General features: G+C 37.6%; 4 protein-coding genes across 7 annotated transcripts; 2 read left to right on the top strand and 2 right to left on the bottom strand.

Moving 5' to 3' along the window:
* The first annotated feature begins 523 nt into the window (after positions 1 to 523).
* Positions 524 to 5,053, top strand: ipp (intracisternal A particle-promoted polypeptide). The gene is made up of 10 exons (XM_056743031.1): positions 524 to 609; positions 1,050 to 1,432; positions 1,638 to 1,849; positions 1,933 to 2,152; positions 2,717 to 2,872; positions 2,979 to 3,146; positions 3,219 to 3,356; positions 3,429 to 3,551; positions 3,795 to 4,015; positions 4,113 to 5,053. Exons 2-10 carry the CDS (start codon positions 1,093 to 1,095, stop codon positions 4,335 to 4,337), a joined length of 1,803 nt encoding a protein of 600 aa, XP_056599009.1. The 5' UTR covers positions 524 to 609; positions 1,050 to 1,092; the 3' UTR covers positions 4,338 to 5,053.
* A 655-nt stretch (positions 5,054 to 5,708) lies between these two features.
* On the bottom strand, positions 5,709 to 13,546 carry guk1a (guanylate kinase 1a). Of its 3 annotated transcripts, none has more exons than XM_056743062.1 (8): positions 13,295 to 13,546; positions 9,515 to 9,628; positions 9,184 to 9,225; positions 8,749 to 8,845; positions 8,490 to 8,628; positions 7,737 to 7,821; positions 7,552 to 7,637; positions 5,709 to 7,456 (listed from the first exon to the last, which is right to left on the bottom strand). In XM_056743062.1, the coding sequence occupies exons 1-8, from the start codon at positions 13,317 to 13,319 to the stop codon at positions 7,421 to 7,423; spliced, it is 624 nt and encodes a 207-aa protein (XP_056599040.1). In that variant the 5' UTR covers positions 13,320 to 13,546; the 3' UTR covers positions 5,709 to 7,420. The 3 variants fall into 3 exon arrangements, with proteins under 3 accessions (XP_056599040.1, XP_056599039.1, XP_056599041.1); XM_056743061.1 differs by lacking the exon at positions 13,295 to 13,546 and adding an exon at positions 12,288 to 12,454; XM_056743063.1 differs by lacking the exon at positions 13,295 to 13,546 and adding an exon at positions 10,131 to 10,811.
* c3h1orf35 (chromosome 3 C1orf35 homolog) lies at positions 12,549 to 16,805 on the top strand. The gene is made up of 8 exons (XM_056743053.1): positions 12,549 to 12,889; positions 14,036 to 14,186; positions 14,271 to 14,316; positions 14,412 to 14,491; positions 14,618 to 14,690; positions 14,826 to 14,899; positions 15,110 to 15,238; positions 16,143 to 16,805. Exons 1-8 carry the CDS (start codon positions 12,793 to 12,795, stop codon positions 16,384 to 16,386), a joined length of 894 nt encoding a protein of 297 aa, XP_056599031.1. The 5' UTR covers positions 12,549 to 12,792; the 3' UTR covers positions 16,387 to 16,805.
* A 1,422-nt stretch (positions 16,806 to 18,227) lies between these two features.
* Positions 18,228 to 22,089, bottom strand: arf1 (ADP-ribosylation factor 1). Of its 2 annotated transcripts, XM_056743066.1 has the most exons (6): positions 21,971 to 22,011; positions 20,792 to 20,941; positions 20,528 to 20,699; positions 20,343 to 20,453; positions 19,884 to 20,008; positions 18,228 to 19,798 (listed from the first exon to the last, which is right to left on the bottom strand). In XM_056743066.1, the coding sequence occupies exons 3-6, from the start codon at positions 20,670 to 20,672 to the stop codon at positions 19,637 to 19,639; spliced, it is 543 nt and encodes a 180-aa protein (XP_056599044.1). In that variant the 5' UTR covers positions 20,673 to 20,699; positions 20,792 to 20,941; positions 21,971 to 22,011; the 3' UTR covers positions 18,228 to 19,636. The 2 variants fall into 2 exon arrangements, with proteins under 2 accessions (XP_056599044.1, XP_056599045.1); XM_056743067.1 differs by lacking the exon at positions 20,792 to 20,941 and having other exon boundaries at positions 21,971 to 22,089.
* Between the last annotated feature and the right edge of the window lie 68 nt (positions 22,090 to 22,157).

The raw sequence follows: 22,157 nt of genomic DNA, 5'->3' as shown, positions 1-22,157 counted from the left end.
ATATAAAGTAATTAATTAATTATACATAAAAAGTAATTAATTACTAGTTACTAATAGCATATTCAATGGTGTAATAAGATTACACTACAAAGTACGTTCTCCAAAAAATATTTAATTACTTTCTATATCCTAATTCAACCTAAATTAGAATTGATTCAAGGTTACTTTAATTAAAATAAATAATATATAACTACATAAATTATTCGTATTAACTGACGAAAGTATACAAATGTGAGAAGGATACATTAAAGCATACATTTTAAAGTTAGACTCATAATTGTCATTTCCACTATTGAATATTACACAGTATTTAGTTCAATAACATCAGAAGTAACTGTAATTAAATTAGAGATAAAATAAGAGTAAACCCTTCCTTAATCCCATTTTCAAGGGAAAAGTAATTAAATTACAGTAACTAGTTAAACCAAACACTTTTCAAATGTAACGTTGCACACCAATGGTTGCACAAAACTTCAATAATCCTTCATCGATTAGTTTGGTCTGACAGGAGGAAATGACGATGTCGGAAAAGTCGATGAGTTCGCGGAAGTGTGTTCTGTCCTTTTTCATACGAATAAATGAAGGAGAGAAAATAATCGCAAAAAATATGTAAGTGTTAATCTGTTGACCAGAGAAGATCTCTGTTGCCTACTTCTCTATTCTGCACGTTGAGCTCGAGCTTTTGACCGTCGCGTTTCAGATTGAGCTTAAATGAATTAGTGAAGTCCAATATATTGTCACAATAACATTATAACCAGTTGAAAATAGGTGTTGACAAAAATATAATATGTTTCTGTTGTCTGGTGCGGTGCCCGATCCCTTGACTCTCACAGATAGGCTCCATAGTTTCGTCTTGGAGTGACTGTCAAGCTGCTGTAGTATGGATGATTGGAAAATAGAGTTCTGTTAACAACATCAATGTCTTCATGTTCATGTATATTTAGACAATATATTGGCAACAGTTAACTGTTCAATTGGAAACCCACACTATCACTCTGTATAAGTGTCAGCTGAATGATTCTCCATTGAATCTGTTTGTGTGTTATTAGGTAAAAGAGCTCTGTCCATTTGATCTGTCCATTTGGAAACATCATGTCCTCTAGGGGTCCATCACTGTTGTGCCCTGGACATCCTGCGGCAGGAGATGATGAAGCGAGGGTGGCGTGTGAACGTGGGACTCCATCCTCACAGAGACACGCTGGTCTCATGCTCGCTCAGATGAACAAGATGCGTCTTTGCTCTGACTTCTGCGATGTGAAGTTGCTGGTGGGGGACAGTGTATTCGGGGTCCACAGGCTGGTGCTGGCCGCCAGTGGCCCTTACTTTGCAGCTCTGTTCTCAGGTGCCATGAGCGAAGCCCGTGAGGAGGAGGTTCGAATCGCGGGAGTCGAAGCTGATGTCTTTGAAATGCTCCTGGAATTTATTTACACTGGTATGCTGATGTTACACTGCATGCGTTTGTCTGTCACTTTAAGAACATGAAAGTCAAAGTGGGTAAAGATTTGGGCTGGTAACCCAAAGTTTGTTGGTTCAAAGGTGTGATGCAAGAACTAGTATGATTGTAGACTTGAGCAAGTATCAGTTTGTAAGCACGAAACTACAAAAAGTTAACACTATAATTAATTTATTTCTCACAGGCTGTATTCATGTGACAGTAGACATTGTACAGGAGGTGATGGTGGCCGCAGACATGCTGCAGTTGAGTGATGTGGTGGATATATGTGGAGATTTCCTCCGGGCTCACATGGACCCCTCCAACTGTGTGGGGGTCTATCGGTTCCTGGAGCAGATCGGATGTATGGAGCTGTTGCAGTTCACTGAAGACTACATCCACGTTCATTTTCTAGAGGTCAGACTCATGTTAATGTTCTAATGACTCATGCGTGATGATTTATAACAGCAGTGACTTTATTCGGATATTGTCAACATCAGGTTCGCACTTCAGAGGAGTTCTCAAGCTTGTCTAAAGATCAGCTGGTGAAGCTGCTGCGCAGCGAGGAGCTCAGGATTGAAGACGAGTATCAGGTGTTGACCGCTGCTATGGACTGGCTCCTCCATGACGTCCCACACAAGAAGAAGCACATGGTGGAGGTCCTGGAGCCTGTGCGCTTCCCTCTGCTTTCTCCACAGAGACTCTTCAAGTACATAGAGGGTGAGTGACTCAGCAACTGAGACCAAACAAGGCTTCATGTCTTTAAGTTGTCTGATTAGACAAGTGTAATTTAAGAATGTAGAGAGAGATCTAGTTCAGTGCTTCCCAAACTGGAGCCACTGCCCCCTAGTGGGGTATAGAGATATTGCATGATGGAGCTGTGGGATACAGCCTATTAAAATCATAAATCATTCACTTAAAAATGGAGGAATGTATTTTATTGTAATAGACTCATAAACCGACTAACTTTTGTTGTTTTCAATTATATTTGTACAATAAATACTTCTTACCTATGATAAACACATTTATGATTAAAATCACAAAATTAAAACTAGAAACACTCATGAACTGTTAATAAATGTAGATTATTTTATGCAGTGAGAGAATGTAATCCTGCATATTTTATCTGTATTCTTTGTATCTTAATTTTTCTACCAAGACAAACCTATGGGGGCTTTTGGTGTGTTTTTAGGGGGCTTACCCCTGTGTAGTTTGGGAAGCTCTAGTCTAGTCTACATCTGTTGGATTCATTTCCCGGTGGTGACGTAAAAACTTCCCTGACAGGTATTTCTGACTTCAGTTTGCGAGTGGCGTTACAGACGCTGCTGAGAGAGTACACGGAAGTCAACAAGTCTCCAAAAGAAAGCAAACCAATTAATCTCTTGCAAACGGCCAAAACCCGCCCCAGGAGAAAAGCCCGCAAGTACCTCTACGCCATTGGTGCGTGAACTTTTATCAGAATTCAGAAATGGCAATCGGTCAAATGTGAAAATTAAACGTGGCTTTAATTCTGTTTTGGTCTCAAATCAGTATTTTTTGTCATTAGGTGGTTACACTCGTCTTCAGGGTGGCCGCTGGAGTGACAGTCGGGCTCTAAGCTGTGTGGAACGCTTTGATTCATTCAGTCAGTACTGGACCACCGTGTCTTCTCTGCATCAAGCCCGTAGTGGTCTCGGGGTGGCAGTTCTGGAGGGCATGATCTATGTGGTTGGGGGTTAGTGTTTCCTTGTAATATCATCCATTGCTATGCACGTTGAAGGTGGAATCATATCTTTTTATTTCACAGGAGAAAAAGACTCCATGATCTTCGATTGTACGGAGCGATATGACCCTGTGACTAAACAGTGGGCAGCAGTGGCATCTCTGAACTACCCTCGCTGTGGGGTGGGGGTTTGTTCGTGTCATGGAGCTCTCTATGCACTTGGTAAGAAAATGCAGATACTTTGTTGTGATTCGGGATTGTTATGTTGTATTATCATATTGTGTACTGTTTCAGGGGGCTGGATTGGCTCAGAGATTGGGAAGACCATGGAGCGATATGACCCAACTGATAATAAGTGGGAGGTTATTGGAAGTATGGCTGTACCTCGATACTACTTTGGTTGCTGTGAACTGCAAGGTACAACCACCTAAATAATTAAACTCAGAGTTCTACATGTTAAACACTTTTACTGTCAATGACTTGAAAAAGTTTATCAAACCCAAATTTGACAAAAAACAGGTTTATTAATAGCCATACAAAGTCATTACTTAATTAAAAAATTTTAATTTTTAAATCAAGATGAAATATAATGAACTCTACTCTGAATAGACATCATCAGTGTGTGGGATGAGATGTTGTGTGTGTGTGTGAATGTTTCAGGTTTCATCTATGTGATTGGCGGAATCAGTGATGAGGGTACAGAGCTGTGTTCGGCTGAGGTCTATGACCCTATTTCCCGCCGCTGGAGTGCCCTTCCTGTCATGGTGACACGACGGGCATATGTGGGTGTGGCTAGTCTAAATAACTGCATCTATGCTGTAGGGGGCTGGAATGAAGCTCTGGGGTCACTGGACACTGTGGAAAAATACTGTCTGGAGGAGGTAAGACTAGATTTTGTTTTTAAGTCTAAATAGCCAAGTTTTCGAATATAAGCAAGTGCGTTTAATGCAAATGGCTTATGACTGTGTGATGTTACAGGAGAAGTGGATGGAGGTGGCATCATTGGCGGTCCCGCGGGCTGGCGTCACAGTCGCGGCCGTCAACGGCTTGTTGTACGCGGTGGGCGGTCGGACCTCCAGTCGAGACTTTTCGGCACCAGTCACTGTGGATTCGGTCGAAATCTATGACCCTCACCTGGACACTTGGACGGAGATCGGAAACATGATCACCAGTCGTTGTGATGGGGGCGTGGCTGTGCTCTGATTGGCCGCTTCTGGCTGAAAACATTTAACGTAAACTCTCAGACTCGGCACTTACTGTTCAACTCGACTCGACTTTTATCACGTAACTCAGTGTCTAATGTATCATTTTAACTAAGTGAAGACAGACACCTGGTCAAATTAGATGTGATAAACATAGACACGTACAGTCGTAGTGCACAAAGGGTGAAGTTTGAGGCTTTTTTTATCAAGAGACTTTTTAACACCACTTCTATGTCTGTAGTTGTCACTGCAGGGCCACAAGCAAACCACACTTTAATAAAGCAGTTCTTTGTAACGCTTAAAGTTTAACCTAAATGTAAGACTGAATAGAATGTATAGGATCTGAAATATTGTAAACGATCCTGAAATGTCCTCCAGACAGGTGCTCCAGTTGATTCGAAAGGTCAGGCAGTAGCAAGGTGGTCTGTTATGTCAATATGTTTGTGTGAATTTGCTTTTGGTGTTATCATCTCATTTCTGTTCTGTTGTCAAGAAAAGTGTTTACGATGTGCAAATTATCAAACATTACATTTCCGCTTATTCTGTACTTCTGTAAAAAAATTGCCCTAAATAGAAATACTGTGTCACATATCCATCTCATTTCAAAATCTTTATTTTGTAACATGTTGCACTTTTTTGTATTATAACTTTTTTCTTTGATTTTTCGGAATCAAAAAATTGTGTTAAGCTTAAAATATTTTAATAAATGGAAATTCTACCAGCTGAAATTATTTGTATTTAATCCAATATTTTATATGAAGTAGCAGACGGACATACTTGTAAATGCTCTCTTTAATGCTTTGGATCAATGTTTGAGAAATTGTTGTACAACAAAACACGGATTTTGTTCAACTTGAGGCTAAATTTTGCACCTGGGGAAATCATATTTAAATAATTTTGTTTTTGCTCAATAAGTCATTTCAATTCCGAACTATTGACATCTAAGAATTTTAACAAAAATAACCTTTTCATCTTTATATCGTCTTGCAAGTCATGCATTTTTGACTGAGATGAAAAAGCTTATACAGTGCGTGTAATATAGGAACGTTATTGACATGACCAAGTAATGCGGCTATGTAATGTAATGTTCCTTTGGATGCACAAATGCTAAGCTTGAAATTAATATATCTTTTAAATGAATGTGAATATATTCACTGATGAATATCAAAGCCTGTAGACAGATTTGTAATATTTTAATTGACTATGCGAGTTAATGATTTCAAAATTGGTATGAATTTCTAACCTTATTTTTTATTTCAGTTAGCTTTAAAGGAGTCTTTACCACACAAATCCAAACATCTTTCCAATCCTGCTCTATGCAAAATATTAAACAATATAAATTCCAATGAGGAATAATCAGACCACATCAAACTTTGTTTTGGCGGTGTAGTTTTATTACACTTGCACGATACATGTAAATAGTTTTAGAATAAAAAACATGTCATAGACATTTGGTTTAAATGTAGACAATAAAAGCATTTCTCAGACACATTTTACATATACCACATAAATGTCTTAAGTAATTAAACAATGCACAAAGGAATGAATGAGATGCACTTCTGCAGTTTTGTACAGAGGTCCTATACCCTATAAAAGACAGACAATTGTATCTGTGGACACTTATAAATTGATAAATAAATATTGCAAGTTGTTCCTTTACATATGATCTGCTTATTGTGGAATTAAAAAAACGGTTTACTTTTTTTTAATAATTGTGCTATTTTATGAAAACCTTTGTTCAATTGTTATCTCTAATGTAATAGAGAGACAACATACAGTACTTCAATTCAAATGGCCCAATCGCACTTCTGCTCAACAACCCGTATATGTGCTCAATAGAAAGACACAACCAAAAGACTTTAAAATAATAAAAAGTTATTACATCAGTACATTGCATAAAGCAAACACCAAATAAACATAGGCTTGATACGTTTGTCCCATATCTAATCAAGTGAAATAATAGGCAATAAATGTATTTGCTAATAAATATAAGTGTGTAAACAAATAGAAATAAGTAGGTAAAATGAATCTGTCCAGTTTGAAAACAAAACTAAAAAACACCTGTCTGGAACATTACATTTCACCCCCAAATATTCTCATAACTGTAAAACAAACAAGACAATGTGTTCTAAACTATGAAAATTAAAGTAATTATACATTTTGTTATTTGTTATAGTGCCTTTGATTAACTGATTTGAAAACATTGTATTACAGTAATGAGAATAACCAATGTACATAACTGCAAAAAAGAAAAACATGCAAATAAGATTTATGGGGAAATTATAACTATGTTCTAAAATCAGGTGTCAACATGGATCTACTAAAGAAAGCATTAAGACTAAAAGCTTTTTCAATATATGAAAAGTGAAGCAAAATAACTATTATGATGTTATACGACTCATGGCTGTGTTTAGAATATTTTTTGCCAACATTGGCTTTACACCCTCATAAAACTTTCAGAGCTGGTAAACATTGCAATTTTCAGGTAATGTGCATGTGTACATGATTATGGTATTGAGAAATCCAGCAGAATGCCTCTTATTAACATTAGTGAAAAATAACGTTCAGATTTCCATTGTAACACACTCTGTCCAGATGACAACGATGTGTTTCTGCAGTCATTTAAAAAACATAAGAAATGAAAACTGCTCATCTGCTGTCATAGGAGATCATCAGCATTGAAAAACAAACATGTGACCATACATGGCAAGTCTGCTATTTCAATAGTGCATTGCCTCTTCCTTCGTTAAAAAATATGAAGCATATCAAAAAACAAAACGGTTTTAAAACAATGACTTGAGTGTCCTGAGTGTATCCTGGTTCAATCTGTGAATTTGACCTTTTATATAGGAAATAAAGTAGAATGGTACATTGTCTTTCAAATAACATAGTAGTTTCACCATGTACTTAATATGGAATAATAATCTGCACCTTTTAAAATCTGAATGTTCAGCTGCTGTTGGGTTATTAAATAAACGTCCCAAAAAAATCATCTTGGATGGAATGTTCTGATCTGAAAACTATAGTTATGACGGGAGTAAGGTCATAAGTACAGGGCACTGTGGCTAGCTGGCATGTTTTCATTTAAGCCTTGTTGGACACTTTGACCTTTTGGATTTCCTGTTTGAAAAGAGGAAACCAGGTGGAGTTTAAATAAACAGAATAAATCTGAGAAGTTTAAACAAAGTAAATACATTAAAACAGAAAACAATTACCGGAAGAAGAGCCTCTTTTAATTTCTCATATGCTACAGCAACATCGTCATTGATGATGACCACATCAAATAATCCTGGCTCTTTGCCTGAAATATGAATAGAGCGGTTACCGCTAGTACAAGAGACATGAAAAACTTTATAAGGGCATTTTATTCAAAAAGATTGGAATTGGAATTAATCCTTACTTTTTTCCATGTCAACATTTGCTGCATGCAAACGCTTTTGAAGACTCTCCTCAGATTCAGTTTTTCGGTCCCTTAATCGTTTTTCCTATGAAAAAAAGGGTACAACAAAGTTTATGACAAAACCCAAGAATCATCAAATGACATGAAAACATGTAAACAGAATACTGGCTAAGAGATACCAGAACTGAATTTATATTACATTTTTCAAGGGCTTAAACGATTACCTCATCATTAAAAAATATTTGAGACACTACGTTATTCCAATATTTCCATTTGACGTTCTTTCACACCTTTTTGATTTTAATTATTGAAATTAATTATATGAATAAAGAATAGGCATGCCCAAACTTAGTGATAGAACCCAAAAATATCAAGTTTTTCACCTACTGTTGCACATGTATAAATTGTTGAGTGACAATAAAGGGATTTGATTTGAAATAACAATTCTGTCATAATTCACTCAGCCTCTTGGCAATTCAAACCTGTATCACTTTCTTTTGTCCGCAGAACACACCCAAATTTTTTTTGAAGAATGCTGCTAAATGGCCCCCATTCGCTTGCATTGTTCTTGTGTCGATCCAACATAAGTGAATGGGGGCCAGTGCTATTCAGTTACCAACTTTCTTCAAAATATATTTTTGTGTTCTGCGTAGGAAAGAAAGTCATACAGGTTAGAAATGACAAAAGCGTGAGTAAATGATGACAGAATTTTAATTTTTGGGTGAACTATCACTGCTTCAAAGCATTTCTTACCAGTACATCCATTGACGGGGGCTGGACAGACACATATAAGGGATTGAGATCAGTTCGCTTGATGTTCTTCACACCCTGCATATCTACGTCCAAAACGCAAATCAAATTTCGAGCCTGAACAGCTTGAACAGCTGCTTTACTATAACAGAAACAAAGATTATGTTACAGTAAAATACATGTTTATTTTCAGTTCCAAATGACAACAAACTTCTATAAAAACAATTTTGGTATAATGATTTAGTGAAGAGGTTGATTGTACCTTGTTCCATACATGTTCCCTGAAAATTCTGCACTTTCAATAAACTCCCCATTTGCTATGCTCTTCTGCATTACTGCCCTGGTTACGTAATGGTAATCTGTAAATATCAGGTTTCAGAATATAAAGTATGTAAGTGCAATTATCTAAACAGATATATATAAAATAGCCATTAATTCATTGCAATATCATAAGCCACCATAAAAAGTGTATTTTATAACAGCTAAGGGTGTTGTGGTATGACGCTAAGCTGTTATAAAAAGCACTTGTAACCAACTGGTTCGCGGTGCTTATTGCTTTAATAAAATGATTATTCCATTAAGTCCTAGTAAATAAAGTGATATTTAGGCTATGAAAAGCGGTCAGCAATTATAAATGTGCTGAATTGGTGTGAATATTTTCATAAAATTGACTCTTTCAACGAAATCAAAACCGTACCTTTCCCATTCTCTTCTCCTGGACGGGGGTTTCGTGTTGTATCTGGGGAAAAAACAGATCTAGTTTTTTTCAAACATGACAATCTGAAAACATTTCCATATACTGTTACTTAAGGTGAAGGTATTCAGGTTTTCTCTTGGTTTCATCGACTAATACAATCGTACTCTTGATAAGATTCAAGACACATTTTACTGCAGATTTTTAATGGACTATAAATGTCAACGTTCGGTTTGCGTTTGATTTTACAACGCTGTTCAAATTCTGTAATAAAATCATTTTCCAACAGTTTCCAGCATGGTGCTGTTGTTCAGCTCAATATCACATGACTTACGAGAAACGCTGAAGCCAAACACGCCATCGAACTCCTTGAGCAGTTTTTTAAGCAGAGTGCTTTTCCCGGCCCCAGAGGGCCCGCTCATCACCACAGGCCTCGGTCCAGCCATCGCTTCAGTCACAAAAGACAGACAGAAACAGAAAGTGAGCGTTGCACAGTTTATTGACAGATCTCACTTTTACTTTCACATTGAAGCTAAATTCAATAAGTACATTTGGGTTATAACTCAATCATCTGTTGTTTAGGTGATGCTACAATGACATCCAATTCAACTAAATCTAACAAAAGCAACTCTGTAGAAACATCTAGTGAACAGCTTACATTTCAGATAAGAACAAATATGTAACACACATAAGGCAGCGTTTCTGTGCCTGCTTTGCATGTCCTCATGATACCTGGGATGTTCTCCAATAAGTTTTCATCATATATATGACAGACAGACAAATTTAAACATAGATTGATAGAAACAGGACCTAAGCATCAAAGTGCGGAGATAATCTTGACATGTGTCAAAAAGACTTTAACAGCATTAATTCTAAATGGATAAAAGCCTCTGATAAGTGACTTAATGAAAATGTAAATAAAAGCACACCATATGTGTATTGCTGCTTACCTTGCTCAAGTATTAATGCGTCACTTTGACTTGGGTGTGCACCAGAGAAAGCTATAAACAAGCGTAACGCTCTGTCAGATCTGAATGCGTATGTATGTGTGTGTTGTGTTGATAATATGCTGCACCTATCAGCTTGTTGCAAGCCGAACAGGTTCAACAACCCCGCCCTCTTTTTACAAGTCACTGCTATGACATCAAAACATTGAGCCAAAATACAAACTCATTATTAAAAATATATACATGCGATAAAAAAATATTTCATTTTAAATTATATGCTAAATAATGATATTACTATCACAGAAAATAAGGGAATTTGGGTCAAAATCGAATGAAGATGGACAGTTACACACTGGATCTCTCAAATAGTATTTGCGATTTCACTGAGAACTAAAGTGATGTTTCCATGTGAACACAGCTGTCAGTGACATAAGGGTCTTGAAGGTAATGATGTTGGAAATTTCTTTAGGCTTATGAGTCTCAAAATACCACAACCCTCTGTGCTTCAGACAATATCACACACGCAGAATTCAAGCCAGTTCTCCTACATGTTGATCATTCTGGTCCAATAACAGAGTTAAACATAAGAAGTAAAATTCCTTCATTCTCTCTTGTATTCATTAACCAATAAGTAAAAGGTCTACATGAAAACACTTGCTGTCTGAAGAGAAGGACATTCCAAGGTAACGCTACACTTCCCTCAAGATGGACGATTAGGATGCTTTTTATCTAAACTTCTTGTTATTCTTGATAAACTAGTTCAGAGACTTGAATATGAAAACAGTCCCCAACTTATATCTACAGAGAACAGTTTCCAAACACAGGTTTCTCCGCTGCTTATCAAACCATGTGTATGTGACTGCACCAATTCGGTTTCCTACAGAGCACAACAGCCTACTCATAAGTCAGTGTTTTAAAACAGTTTACTGTCACAAGACATGAATGTAATTGAATTACCACATTAAATCATGATGCATCACATGTAGTCTGTGACATCCACATTTTTAGGTCATACAGTGCATCCTATTGACATACGATCAATACTAACTGAGGCTCTAATCTTTCTGTTACTTCCCTTATTGACTTCACATGGTCTAATTAGGTCAATGCAAAAACTTAAAGAGCATACAAGAGTAATCGAATTTTGAGAACACAATAAAGGGCTTTGCATAGTCCAGGCGAATCGCGCTTTCGTTCTGCATTTTGGGGTAAAACGAAGCACGAAAATGCTCAGAGACGGTATAGTGTTTTTGAACAATCCAACAACCTTTTGTTTCTGAAAAGGTTAACAAACCCGCCTATTACGTAATGGACCAATGGTGGCTCAAGGGTGTTAACTGGCCAACACCCGGAGAGTTCTGTTTGGTTTGTTGCGGCGAACTAGTGAAACGAATTGTCATTTGGACCAGATTTTCTTCAAAATCAGGTCACAGTTGGTCGTTTTTTGATTTTGAATGTCGTATGCTGAGCCCTTAAAAGTTAAAGTCTTCACTTGTGGAGCGATCTCACAAACTGGCCAGTCCGCCCCTTGCAGCAAGTGAATGATCATGACAGAAAGACAGTACTGTACTGTATTTTAACTGTGAGCATTACATTAAAAGGATTATCCTTCATCCCGACATAATAGGAATATGTTGAAATCATAATCATTATATATATATATATATATATATATATAAAGTACATTTTCTTTAGTTGTCTAGTGCAAATGTTTAAATTGTAACTTTGTTTTCTTTCCATGTAAAAGTTGCTTTGTATACAAGCGCCTGCTAAATGCTTAAACGTAACTGTAATATTTTGATGAAACTGCTTACATTCAATCAGAAGACTGTACGAGTCTGATCCCCGAGTGATCCGCAAGTGCTAAATGTTTTCTCAAATCCACTTAACGTTATACATTAACTAATACATTATTATTTTACATGGTGCACTACTACTGAAAACACGCTTACACACGTAAATTACTGTGCATGCATGCACGCATCCTATTTATTTTCCCAAATCAGCAGGCTCGATGTCTAGCAGAAAAGCACATAAATGACTAACGTTAAATAAGAGGATGACGAAGAAGATGCAAGTGAGTGAAGTGAAGACAGCCGCGACATTCTGTGCGAACATCTTTATGGCGTTTATTTTAAGCGTCAGCTCATTCAAACTCACCTGAAAAAAGTCTGGAGATACACCTCACATACATCGGAAACCGGGTACAGTAAAGTGGGGATGATATCTCTCTCCCTTCGCCTTAACCAACTCACTCTATCAGGTGAATGATTTTTTGCATGAGCGCTTGTGTGGCGTCATCAGACGCGGACCCGAATTACAGGCGCGCGTTGTACATATCTTTAGAACATCCGGGTTTCCGCCATACATTGAAATCTCACCATAACACAATACATATGATTTGGAAATCTATTTTCGTATCGAAACCGCCACACAAATGTCGAACAATTGTTTGTCGTCGCGTACTGAAAAGGGTTGGCATTTTTCAACGTTAACGAGGCTATGTAGTATGCGTGATTTGTTTCCAAATAAAACAAACTATCCGTTTTAAAGCCGACAGTTGCCCGGATGTTAAAGTGCACCGAGGCCTGACTCGTCTACTACACACGTGTGAAAACATCTTAGCACTTTTATGGCACGGTGTGCGTCTCGGTAAGCAGAAATCATGTTTGGCTCATCGAGGTCTGGAGGGGTGAGAGGTGGTCAGGACCAATTCAACTGGGATGATGTTAAAGTGGACAAACACCGGGAAAATTATTTGGGTGAGTTTCCAACTAGCATCCCCCGTTACGTTAGCCGATGGCTAGGCAATGCGTCAACTCTGTTGCTCTAAAGTCTATATGTTGTGTTTGGTTATCGGTACGATCTTATTTGCACTTTATTCTTGCATTGGTTAAGACTTGCTGATTAGTGATAATTTAACTGGCTTTTCAATCGTGTAATTTACAGGCTAACAGACTTGGCAACATGTTTTGAAAGCATATGGACAATAATCTTATGGCCAATCTAGCATAACTATAGAGAGTGTTTGGATAGCATGAATGCATTTCTTAAGGTTATTGCAAACTTATAGCAAGTTTATGTGTCATGTCAGATTGTCCATGTCCTTCACGTTTCGTTATTTCCAAACAAAGTCTCATTTTTATAATATGCAAAAACCTTCTTACCGTCTTCTTTTGTGTAATCTCTCATTGCACCGTCTGTTAGTGGTTTGCCTTCTTGAACACAGTTTTGACTTTTGTCTTGGCGTTGAACTTTCCAGTTAAAGTACCTGGAAGTCTCGAGTCGCACCTCGCACGCGTGAGACACCCACGCACGCAGCTGGTCGATTATTTCCTACTATGGCAAAGGCATTCCTCGTGAATATTACGCAGGTCGTGCTGACGTTGCCTGGCATTCGTTCTAGCGTCCAACATGTCGCATGCTACGGCGCATGCGTTGGGTCACGTGGCAACTCTAATAGTAGTAATATTATTAATACTAGAGAACCGTCAATACTTATGGAAACATCATGTAGGTGAATCAAAGGTCAGTCAAATGTCCTGCTACAAAAAGTGTAATACTTACTTTCCATAAGTATTTAAAGTAAATACTTACTTTCCATAAGTATTTATTATGCAAACGTGACATATCAATTTGATATTTTTGGTTCAGCTTTTGCAATAGTAGGATTTAAAAGCTCACTTTTTGTAACAGGACATTTGACTGACCTTTGATTCACCTACATGATGTTTGCTCATCTTTTTCTACAGTGTGGAAGTGTGTACATTTGTGTAAAATATAAGTTCACATATTATATTTCATGCTATAATAGCGATAAAAACACACGAAGAAATCCTGATTTAGCTTGCCATAATCAATATATAAAAATGTGATATTGTCTGTTCAATGTCTCATGTTTTTTAAAGGAAACTCCCTCATGGCACCTGTTGGTCGCTGGCAGAAAGGGAAAGATTTGTCATGGTATTCCAGAGATAAGAAAGATGGAACACCCTTGTCTAAAGAGCAAGAGATGGCAGCGGTACGGGAGGCAGAACACGAGGCCATGATGGCAGCACTGTAAGGGGTGTTTGATTGATGATCGGTGGATTGTAAATTAAGATTATTATACATTTCCTAATATTCCTGTCTTCTCTGTTTTAGGGGCCATAAAACACTCAAACGACAACCGACTGGTCTTACCAAGGAGGTTTGTGCTTCTAAACATCCAAGTATTGACATTTCTATCATTTATAGTTTGTAACATACTGTGATGTTTGTTTTTCCTGGTGTAATTGTGTGCAGGATCTAGCAGATGTGTGCAGGAGAGAAGGTGAAGGAGAGGAGCGTGACGTGGACAGGGTCTCTGGGCTAGGCAGCTCCAGGTAAACCCTCAGTGCTGTATGTTATGTTTACTGTGACAGTTAAGGAAATGGCACTATTGCGTAACATTACTTTGCATTGGATGTTACACAGTTTAATGATGAGACCTTGTTGTTTATGTTCATTAGCGTTGGGCAGAAAGGAATGCTGCTATCCAAGCAAGAAAAGGAAGCTCAAAAATTGGGTTTACCAGTTTTTACGGTATGCAAGCATTTGGCGGTTTACAGATAATATAGTTTTTAGAATTTTTATGTGTCGTTATAATAATATCTCAAAACTATCATTTAATTACAGTAAAGTAGCATAATCTTTAAAGAATAACTTTGCTTTTTTCAGCATCACAAAGCTGCTGGACTGCAAGAATCTACAAGTAAGGTGTCAGAGGAAACCAGAGGTGATGGAGATAAGAGGTATAATACGTACAGATATCTTGACTTTGTTAGAAAATGTATATTATCATGTATATTAATATATGCAATCTCATTTATATCACAAAATTGTGAATGAAATTACCATTGATTTATATAAAAAAGTCATTTAATATATTATCAATCACAAATAAAAGATATTAAAGGAATATTGACATTTCATTTTTTGTCCAATCGTGATATTAATTACAGATCTGAGAGCAGCAAGAAAAGCAAAAAGGAAAAGAAGAGTAAGAAAGAGAAAAAGAAGAAAAAAGAGAAAAAGAAACATCACAGAAGGGACTCCAACTCAGATTCTGACTCTGAAATCGACAGTAAAAGGTATATAGCTCGTTATTTTATCAATGAACTTTTACCACTCATACAGTACATTTTGTTATAGGACAATGGGATGCTCTCATCACAAGGGGGCGCCAGAGAATCATTTATGTTGTAACGCTCATCTCTCTATGACGTCTCAGATTTTTCTTGTTGGCAACATATGAAAAGGCCAATAATGTTCTTAAGTGTCATGTTAAAACCTTGTTGGGTTCGAAGTTAATAATATGAATGTTTCAAAATCTAGTGAGCTGCATTTTGATCTACTACCTGTATAGTTAGTCTTCTAAGCCGTTGTCTAAGCACCTGAACTAGGATGTAAACTTATAAGTGATGCATTTATAACTTGGCACACTTAGAAGACTAATGCTGCAATAGTCTTATTTTGCATGGCATGCAGGGATTACTTAAATATTATTTTATTAAAATAGTTAAAAACATTTGTAAATTATTTGTATTGTTAAAAATAGTTAACAATTGCCTAGCATTTTGTATGTAAATAAGTAGCAATAATTTCAAACTCCATCTTGTCCTGTGGCATTTTAGAATTGCATGCAATGCAATGGAGTGCCCCAGAAATTATGTCTATAAGTGCTACATACATAGCAGCAATAGTTATCGGCTACAGAACAGAAGTTGCTAGTTTAGTTAGCACTATTTCAAATGAGTATTTTTATAGGGTTGCTAAGTAATAGACTTTTTTTAAAGATGAATTAGGATTTAAGATAATTAATCGGGTTTTAGTAAAATACATAAATTATGTATAAAGATCTGCTGTTGTCACAGTAGACAGACAATGTATTTTCCTCATATTGTATATTTGGTTTATCCTCCTCTATAACACAACCAAACTTCCCAGACTCGCCCTAGAATAAATGATTGTCTAGGTGTGTTTTGTCCTCCCCAGGCAGAGAAAAGATCCCAGAGACCACCGCGGTCCTAATCCATCAAGAAGCAGTCAGAGTGGAGCCGGAGTCCGTGACAGCCATTCAGGAGGGGGGGCAAAGGCCGCCTGCAGGACCCCGACCCCCACTCGCCAGCATCGTCGCCATCGGCACGACACGGACACGTCCTCTGATGGCCACCGTGCCAGACAAGGGTCCCCACCACAAAGCCACCGGCGGCGCCACGACACCGACTCGGACGACTGATGCCCTTGAGCCCCCTTTTCCCCTTTAAGGATATAAGCAGCCCCTCTGTGAAACTCAGGTCAACTCAGGCCACAAGGCCAGGCAGAGCACAGTTATAAATGCAGTACTCTTGTGTTTTTGGGTAGCTTCAACTTAAATCTTGTGTATTAGCTCGTAGTGTGAATAGCAGTATGATTTTGTACAATTAAATTGCATTTCGGCTGGTTCCTTTATACAGTAGCAAAACATGTCGAAATGTCTTTTACCCTAAAATCAAATAATTCCCAAATGTTTCATTAATAGGAATTCTTGCAAAATATAATTATAATATTGATTTTTGGATGATGATTTTTATGAGCAGGTGAAACCGCAGGTTATTCAAGACAGCACCACGGTTTTATTATTGTACGTTATGTAAAATAAAAAGTTTTTACAACACATTGTACATGGCTGGATTTCCTGTAGAGCTAGGCGACCTGGCTTGTTGCTGCGGCTACACTCAACACCTCTAAACTCCAGATATTGTTTTCTCAATCAATTTTGTCCTTATTTTGAGCTCTGCTTTCTGACTGCTGGAATGTGCTCCTGCCGCTATAATAGAGTCGAGTGTTTGCATTTGCATTGAGTTGCAGTGAAAGGCGGCATTCTGTTGGTTGGTACCTGGGGCCGTGCGAGAAAAGAGCAAAGCGCAGACAAAAGACAAGTGCAAAAATCCAGGCCCGGGGATGGCTCAAGTGCCACACACAAACCCCAAGCTGCTGGAGCAGCAGGAGTGGGCTGAACAAAAGCCACCCTGTAAGAGAGCCAACGAGATGGAGCAGTGGAGAGCAGCACCCCTCCCTTTCCCACCATCATGCCTTCCCTACCATGTATTACTGGCTTGGCTGCATTATCCATGGCAGCCTAATCGTGCCAAAGGAACGTTGTCCTAGATTGCTTTCCCTCCCCCTCATTGGCCAGATCGCCCTGGCGCCTGATTTCAGCCCGATGACCGCCAGGCCCGGCAGATCCTATTTGTCACTTATTAAAGTGCTTCTGCTGAGAAGGCGTAGGAAGTGTTTGGAAAGCCAGAGGGCGTTTTGGTGGAGATTAATGACAGCGAGACACTAGAGAACACACTTACACCAGGCACACTTACAGTCAGCCCACCTCTCTCAGCTGAACGCACTGTCATCTATCAGAGAGGCATTCTGTTTCTCCATGTTTAATATTGAAGTTCACGCATCTGCACTCAAGAGTTGAATTCTTTATTTTACATTAACTCATGCAAATGGTGTGCATTATTTTTATAAAATAGTTTAGATATCAAAATTAATTTATGGAAAAGTTCGAGACAAATAAGCACAATTTGAACTCTAATTAAATTAAGTATTTTCACTGTGAGAACTGATATAAACTTTAAAATAAACCCGTTTTACATTGTCAAGTATGGGTGTTTGAAAAACATTGAGTGTTGAGAGCAATCAATAACCACTGACACATCCATCAGTTTTTGGCAATTTGATGGAGATTATATAAACAGATTGGCATTTTAACAGAAATACCCTTATCAGTTTTAAGACAGGCTTGATAATAGTTTATATTAAGATTTCAACAAATACACATTTCCATTGTACTCTACTAAAAAAGAAAGGATCCAAGTGTCTATAAAAAGAAAATGCACATTGATGTGTTTATACAAACATTGTCAAATACAAAATATTTCATTATTATTTTCTATTGATCCACTGACTATTCTCCATCAAAAATAATCAATGATACCTTCATTCTTAAAATATAAATTCATGAATCGGAACTTAATTCCTAATACCTTTCATTGTCAAGATTGGTTTGTTTAAAAACAAAAACACAACAATTGAAAGTCCAGTTGTACACTAATATCTTTAATTACAGTGCATTTCTGTCAAATTAAAAAATTAAAAAAGACATTTATGTTAAGAATCACACTATCAGACATATTTCGCTAAGAGATTCACATACAGTTTTGACCCCAAGCAAACAATGTCTATCAAATTAAGAGGTTAATCAGAATGAAGAGAAAATAAAGATAAATAATAGTACATCAACTCTTAACATTGCTTCAGTAATGACCATGTGAGTGGACATGACCGTTGTTTACAAGAACATAATTGGGTGTCTCTGTAGACCATGAAGGCACCAGGGGCTGAGGAAACCTAAACATGAAATAGAAAGCTCATACAAATGTCATATTTATTTTAACATGCTACACTCTCATGAGACACTCATAGTTGTTCAGAAGCACAAACGCTAATGAATAACAGGAGTTTACATTTTCAGAGGTAATAAAAAGATTCCATCAAAATTCATAAGTGATTTTGTTAGACATCAAGTTATTAGCTGCTTAAACGAGGTTGTTGTTGTTCATTTAGTGGTGGTACGATTAACGGTTCCAATGCACTTTAGCAAGACCCTTAAACACAATATGAAATGTATTTTTGCTAACCAAAACCTGAGCCACATGAAGAGTTCTCTCAAATACAAAAACTATTACGTTTTGTATCAGGACAGCTTCTTTGTATAGCTGGACATCACACCTATGGCTACCAACATATCCTGACAGTAAAGCTTGTTGATGTCATGTCAACTTTTGGCGAAGTAAAAACAGTGTAATCGTTTTTGGCTTCTCTTCCCCTAAATGGTACAATAACGGTACAGGTAGTGTCCGTACAGTTTGATTTCCTGTACTTTGAAACAGTTTGAGACAAACAAAATAGTCTTGTTAACAGTACACGTAAGATATGATGTAAGCACAATAACATAATACATGTGCAAGATTTAAATGAGATCTGAACGGTGTTCTTAAAACTTCCCTCGTCCAATGACTCAAACAATAACACCGGGTCTACACCGGATCTGGCGCGGCACGATGCGACAAGAGACAATAGAACGTTTCAGAACCCATTATAATTAAACATTTTGTCCACACCGGACGTGGTGCGACAATCCCATTAGAACAAGCCGTGTGTCGCGTCGTGTCCGGTGTAGACACGGTGAAAGAAAAAATAAACGAAAAGAAACAAGTCTAAAACTACATTGCATAACGGTGCTTAGACAGCTGCCTCGTAGCAAGAACACAACTATGTACAAAAACACGGGTGACTTGTCTGTCTTGGCGTGTTTCCCCCAAAGGGGGGTTTCTGGATATATCAGATGTATACATCAGAATCAAGTGCAGCTTCCGGCAATGTCTGTTTAAAAACGTAAGATTAAAGCAAGTGTTGAGAAGATCTAAGCAAGTACAGTGAGGTGATTATTTCTGGTGTTTCAGTTGGTTGGACAACCAGTCAAGTCCTTCATAGAGGCCATCGCCGCTGGTGGCACACGTGGCTTGAATGTACCAGTTCCTGTGCCGGAGCGAGTGCAGCCCCAGCTTATCCGTGAGTTCAGCAGCGTTCATGGCATTCGGGAGATCCTGTTGGTAAAAAAATTGGTAATATCTGTAAGAACATGCAACTGCAAATGACGGCTATAGACGACCATGTAAAAGCAGTTGTTACCTGTTTGTTGGCGAACACTAGCAGGACTGCTTCCCTGAGCTCATCTTCGGCCAACATTCTCATAAGTTCCTCACGTGCCTCATTCACACGCTCTCTGTCATTGCTGTCAACCACAAAGATCAGACCTAGAACGAGATAGAATGGACCAGAATAAGTATAAAAACATTTTTTTGCATCGAGTTTAAATAATACTTATTATATGGGTAATTTGATCATATGGTTAATAACTGATCTTGGCAATTGATCTTAAATATCATTATAGTGACGGTTCTTCAAAGTGAAGCTAATCCATACTCTCATTTATACATCTTAATCAGAAACAGTAAAAACAGAATTACAACTAAAAATTAATCTTAAAAAAGTTTATCCCAAGACTTCTGGAAACACTTTGTACTAAAACAAGCCATCTGATTGGAATTCTCTTCAATATAATACACTGTAAATTGAGTAAAATCTTACCTTGTGTGTTCTGGAAGTAATGACGCCACAACGGTCTAATTTTATCTTGACCGCCAACATCCCAAACGGTGAAACTGATGTTCTTGTACTCCACAGTTTCAACGTTAAAACCTTAAATAGAAAAAAATGATTAAATCTTCGCATGCACTCATCTTTCCGAACAATATCGATTTTTAATCACCTACCGATGGTTGGGATTGTGGTTACTATTTCCCCCAGCTTCAGCTTGTAAAGAATCGTCGTCTTTCCAGCAGCATCAAGACCCACCATGAGAATTCTCATCTCTTTCTTCCCAAAGACTTTGAAGAGGTTTGCAAATAGATTGCCCATGTTTGACAGATGTTCTCACTGCTGAAACTGATCAGTAAAAATACAGAAATCAAAAGCCTTTTTCTTCTTAACACATTAAGTTCAAACTAGTTAAAGTAACACCTTGTAGTTTTTTCAACCTTAAATTAATGTCTATGATTTTTTTCAGTGGTAGAACAACTCTTGACTGGAAGGATTCTACTCCCGCTGCTACCTGAGCAGCCTCATATCGACTACACTCTGTAAGTGCTGTGTTCGGGCCAGTACACACAGCCCCACCCGTCCCCTGTCTGCGAAAGAGTGAAATAGTTTCCAAATCATGTTTCTGCATTCGCTGGTTTCATTAGCTAAGTCAACAAATTTACAGGTATTGCGTTGCCCACGGAAAGCTTATACAGTAACAATATTTAGGACACTTGTAACAGACAATTACGCTTAACAACCACATGGGGGAGCCGTCAGCAAAAGTTCTACAGTGTTGCTTTAAAGTGACAGTTCACCCAAAAATTGAAACCTGTATGACTTTCCCGCAGAACAGAAAAAAAACATATTTTGAAGAATGTTGTTAATTGGCATCCATTCACTTGCATTGGTTTTGTGTCCATACAATAGAAGTGAATGTTTGCCGGCGCAGTTTGTTTACCAACTTTCTTCAAAATATCTTTATAAAAAAATTTTTAAGTTATAACATTAAGGTGAGCTAACGATGACAGAATCATAGTCTTTTATGTTAACTATCACTTTAAGCTAATGAGTCAATATATTAGCAAAAACGAGTTTAGCTGGTAAAAAAATCAGAAAAATGCCAAGATATATAGGCCTTATTATCCATGATTATAACACACTGGCACTGTTTAAATAGATAAAGCTGAATAAAGCCCTTATTTCAAGATAACCAACATTGAAACGTAAATAATGTAGAAAGATAACAAACGTGGATAGGTTTATGATAAATCTGTATAACATTACAATAACACAATTTTAAATAATAACGTAAGTCTCTGAAATCTGAATAAAACTTCATATTAAAAACTGAGCAAAGTGGGGTGTTTGGTCGTATATGCTAAATAATCGATATTACACAACTATTTAACGATAAAGTTGATTGAAGCCGCTAAATTGATGTTTCCTTTGTCACACACACACACACAAATAGCTGAACAGCTTAAATGAAACTTCACTCCGACAATCTCAAGCGAATATTTATCTCGAATGACATGTTATTAACGAATGTATATATATACGCTTGTCATACTTGCGACAATACTTAAAATACATCCCTTCATGTCGAAATTAAACAAGTTGTTTTATATACTTACAGTTTATAAGTTTCCTCTTCAACTACAAGGCGTCTCCTTCCTCAAGATGGCGGATTTCCGGCCACGTCAGTGCGTATCTCGTCACTTCCGTCAGAGAGCGCGAGAGGCAGCAGAGAACTCTGTAGGTCAGGTTTGGTATTACACGGGTCGACTGCTTGAACTGTATTTATATCAGTGGGCGCACGTT

This window comes from Triplophysa dalaica, chromosome 3 (genome assembly GCF_015846415.1).
Source record: "Triplophysa dalaica isolate WHDGS20190420 chromosome 3, ASM1584641v1, whole genome shotgun sequence".
Classification (NCBI taxonomy): Eukaryota; Metazoa; Chordata; class Actinopteri; order Cypriniformes; family Nemacheilidae; genus Triplophysa; species Triplophysa dalaica.
This window is presented reverse-complemented; position numbering and strand designations above follow the sequence as displayed.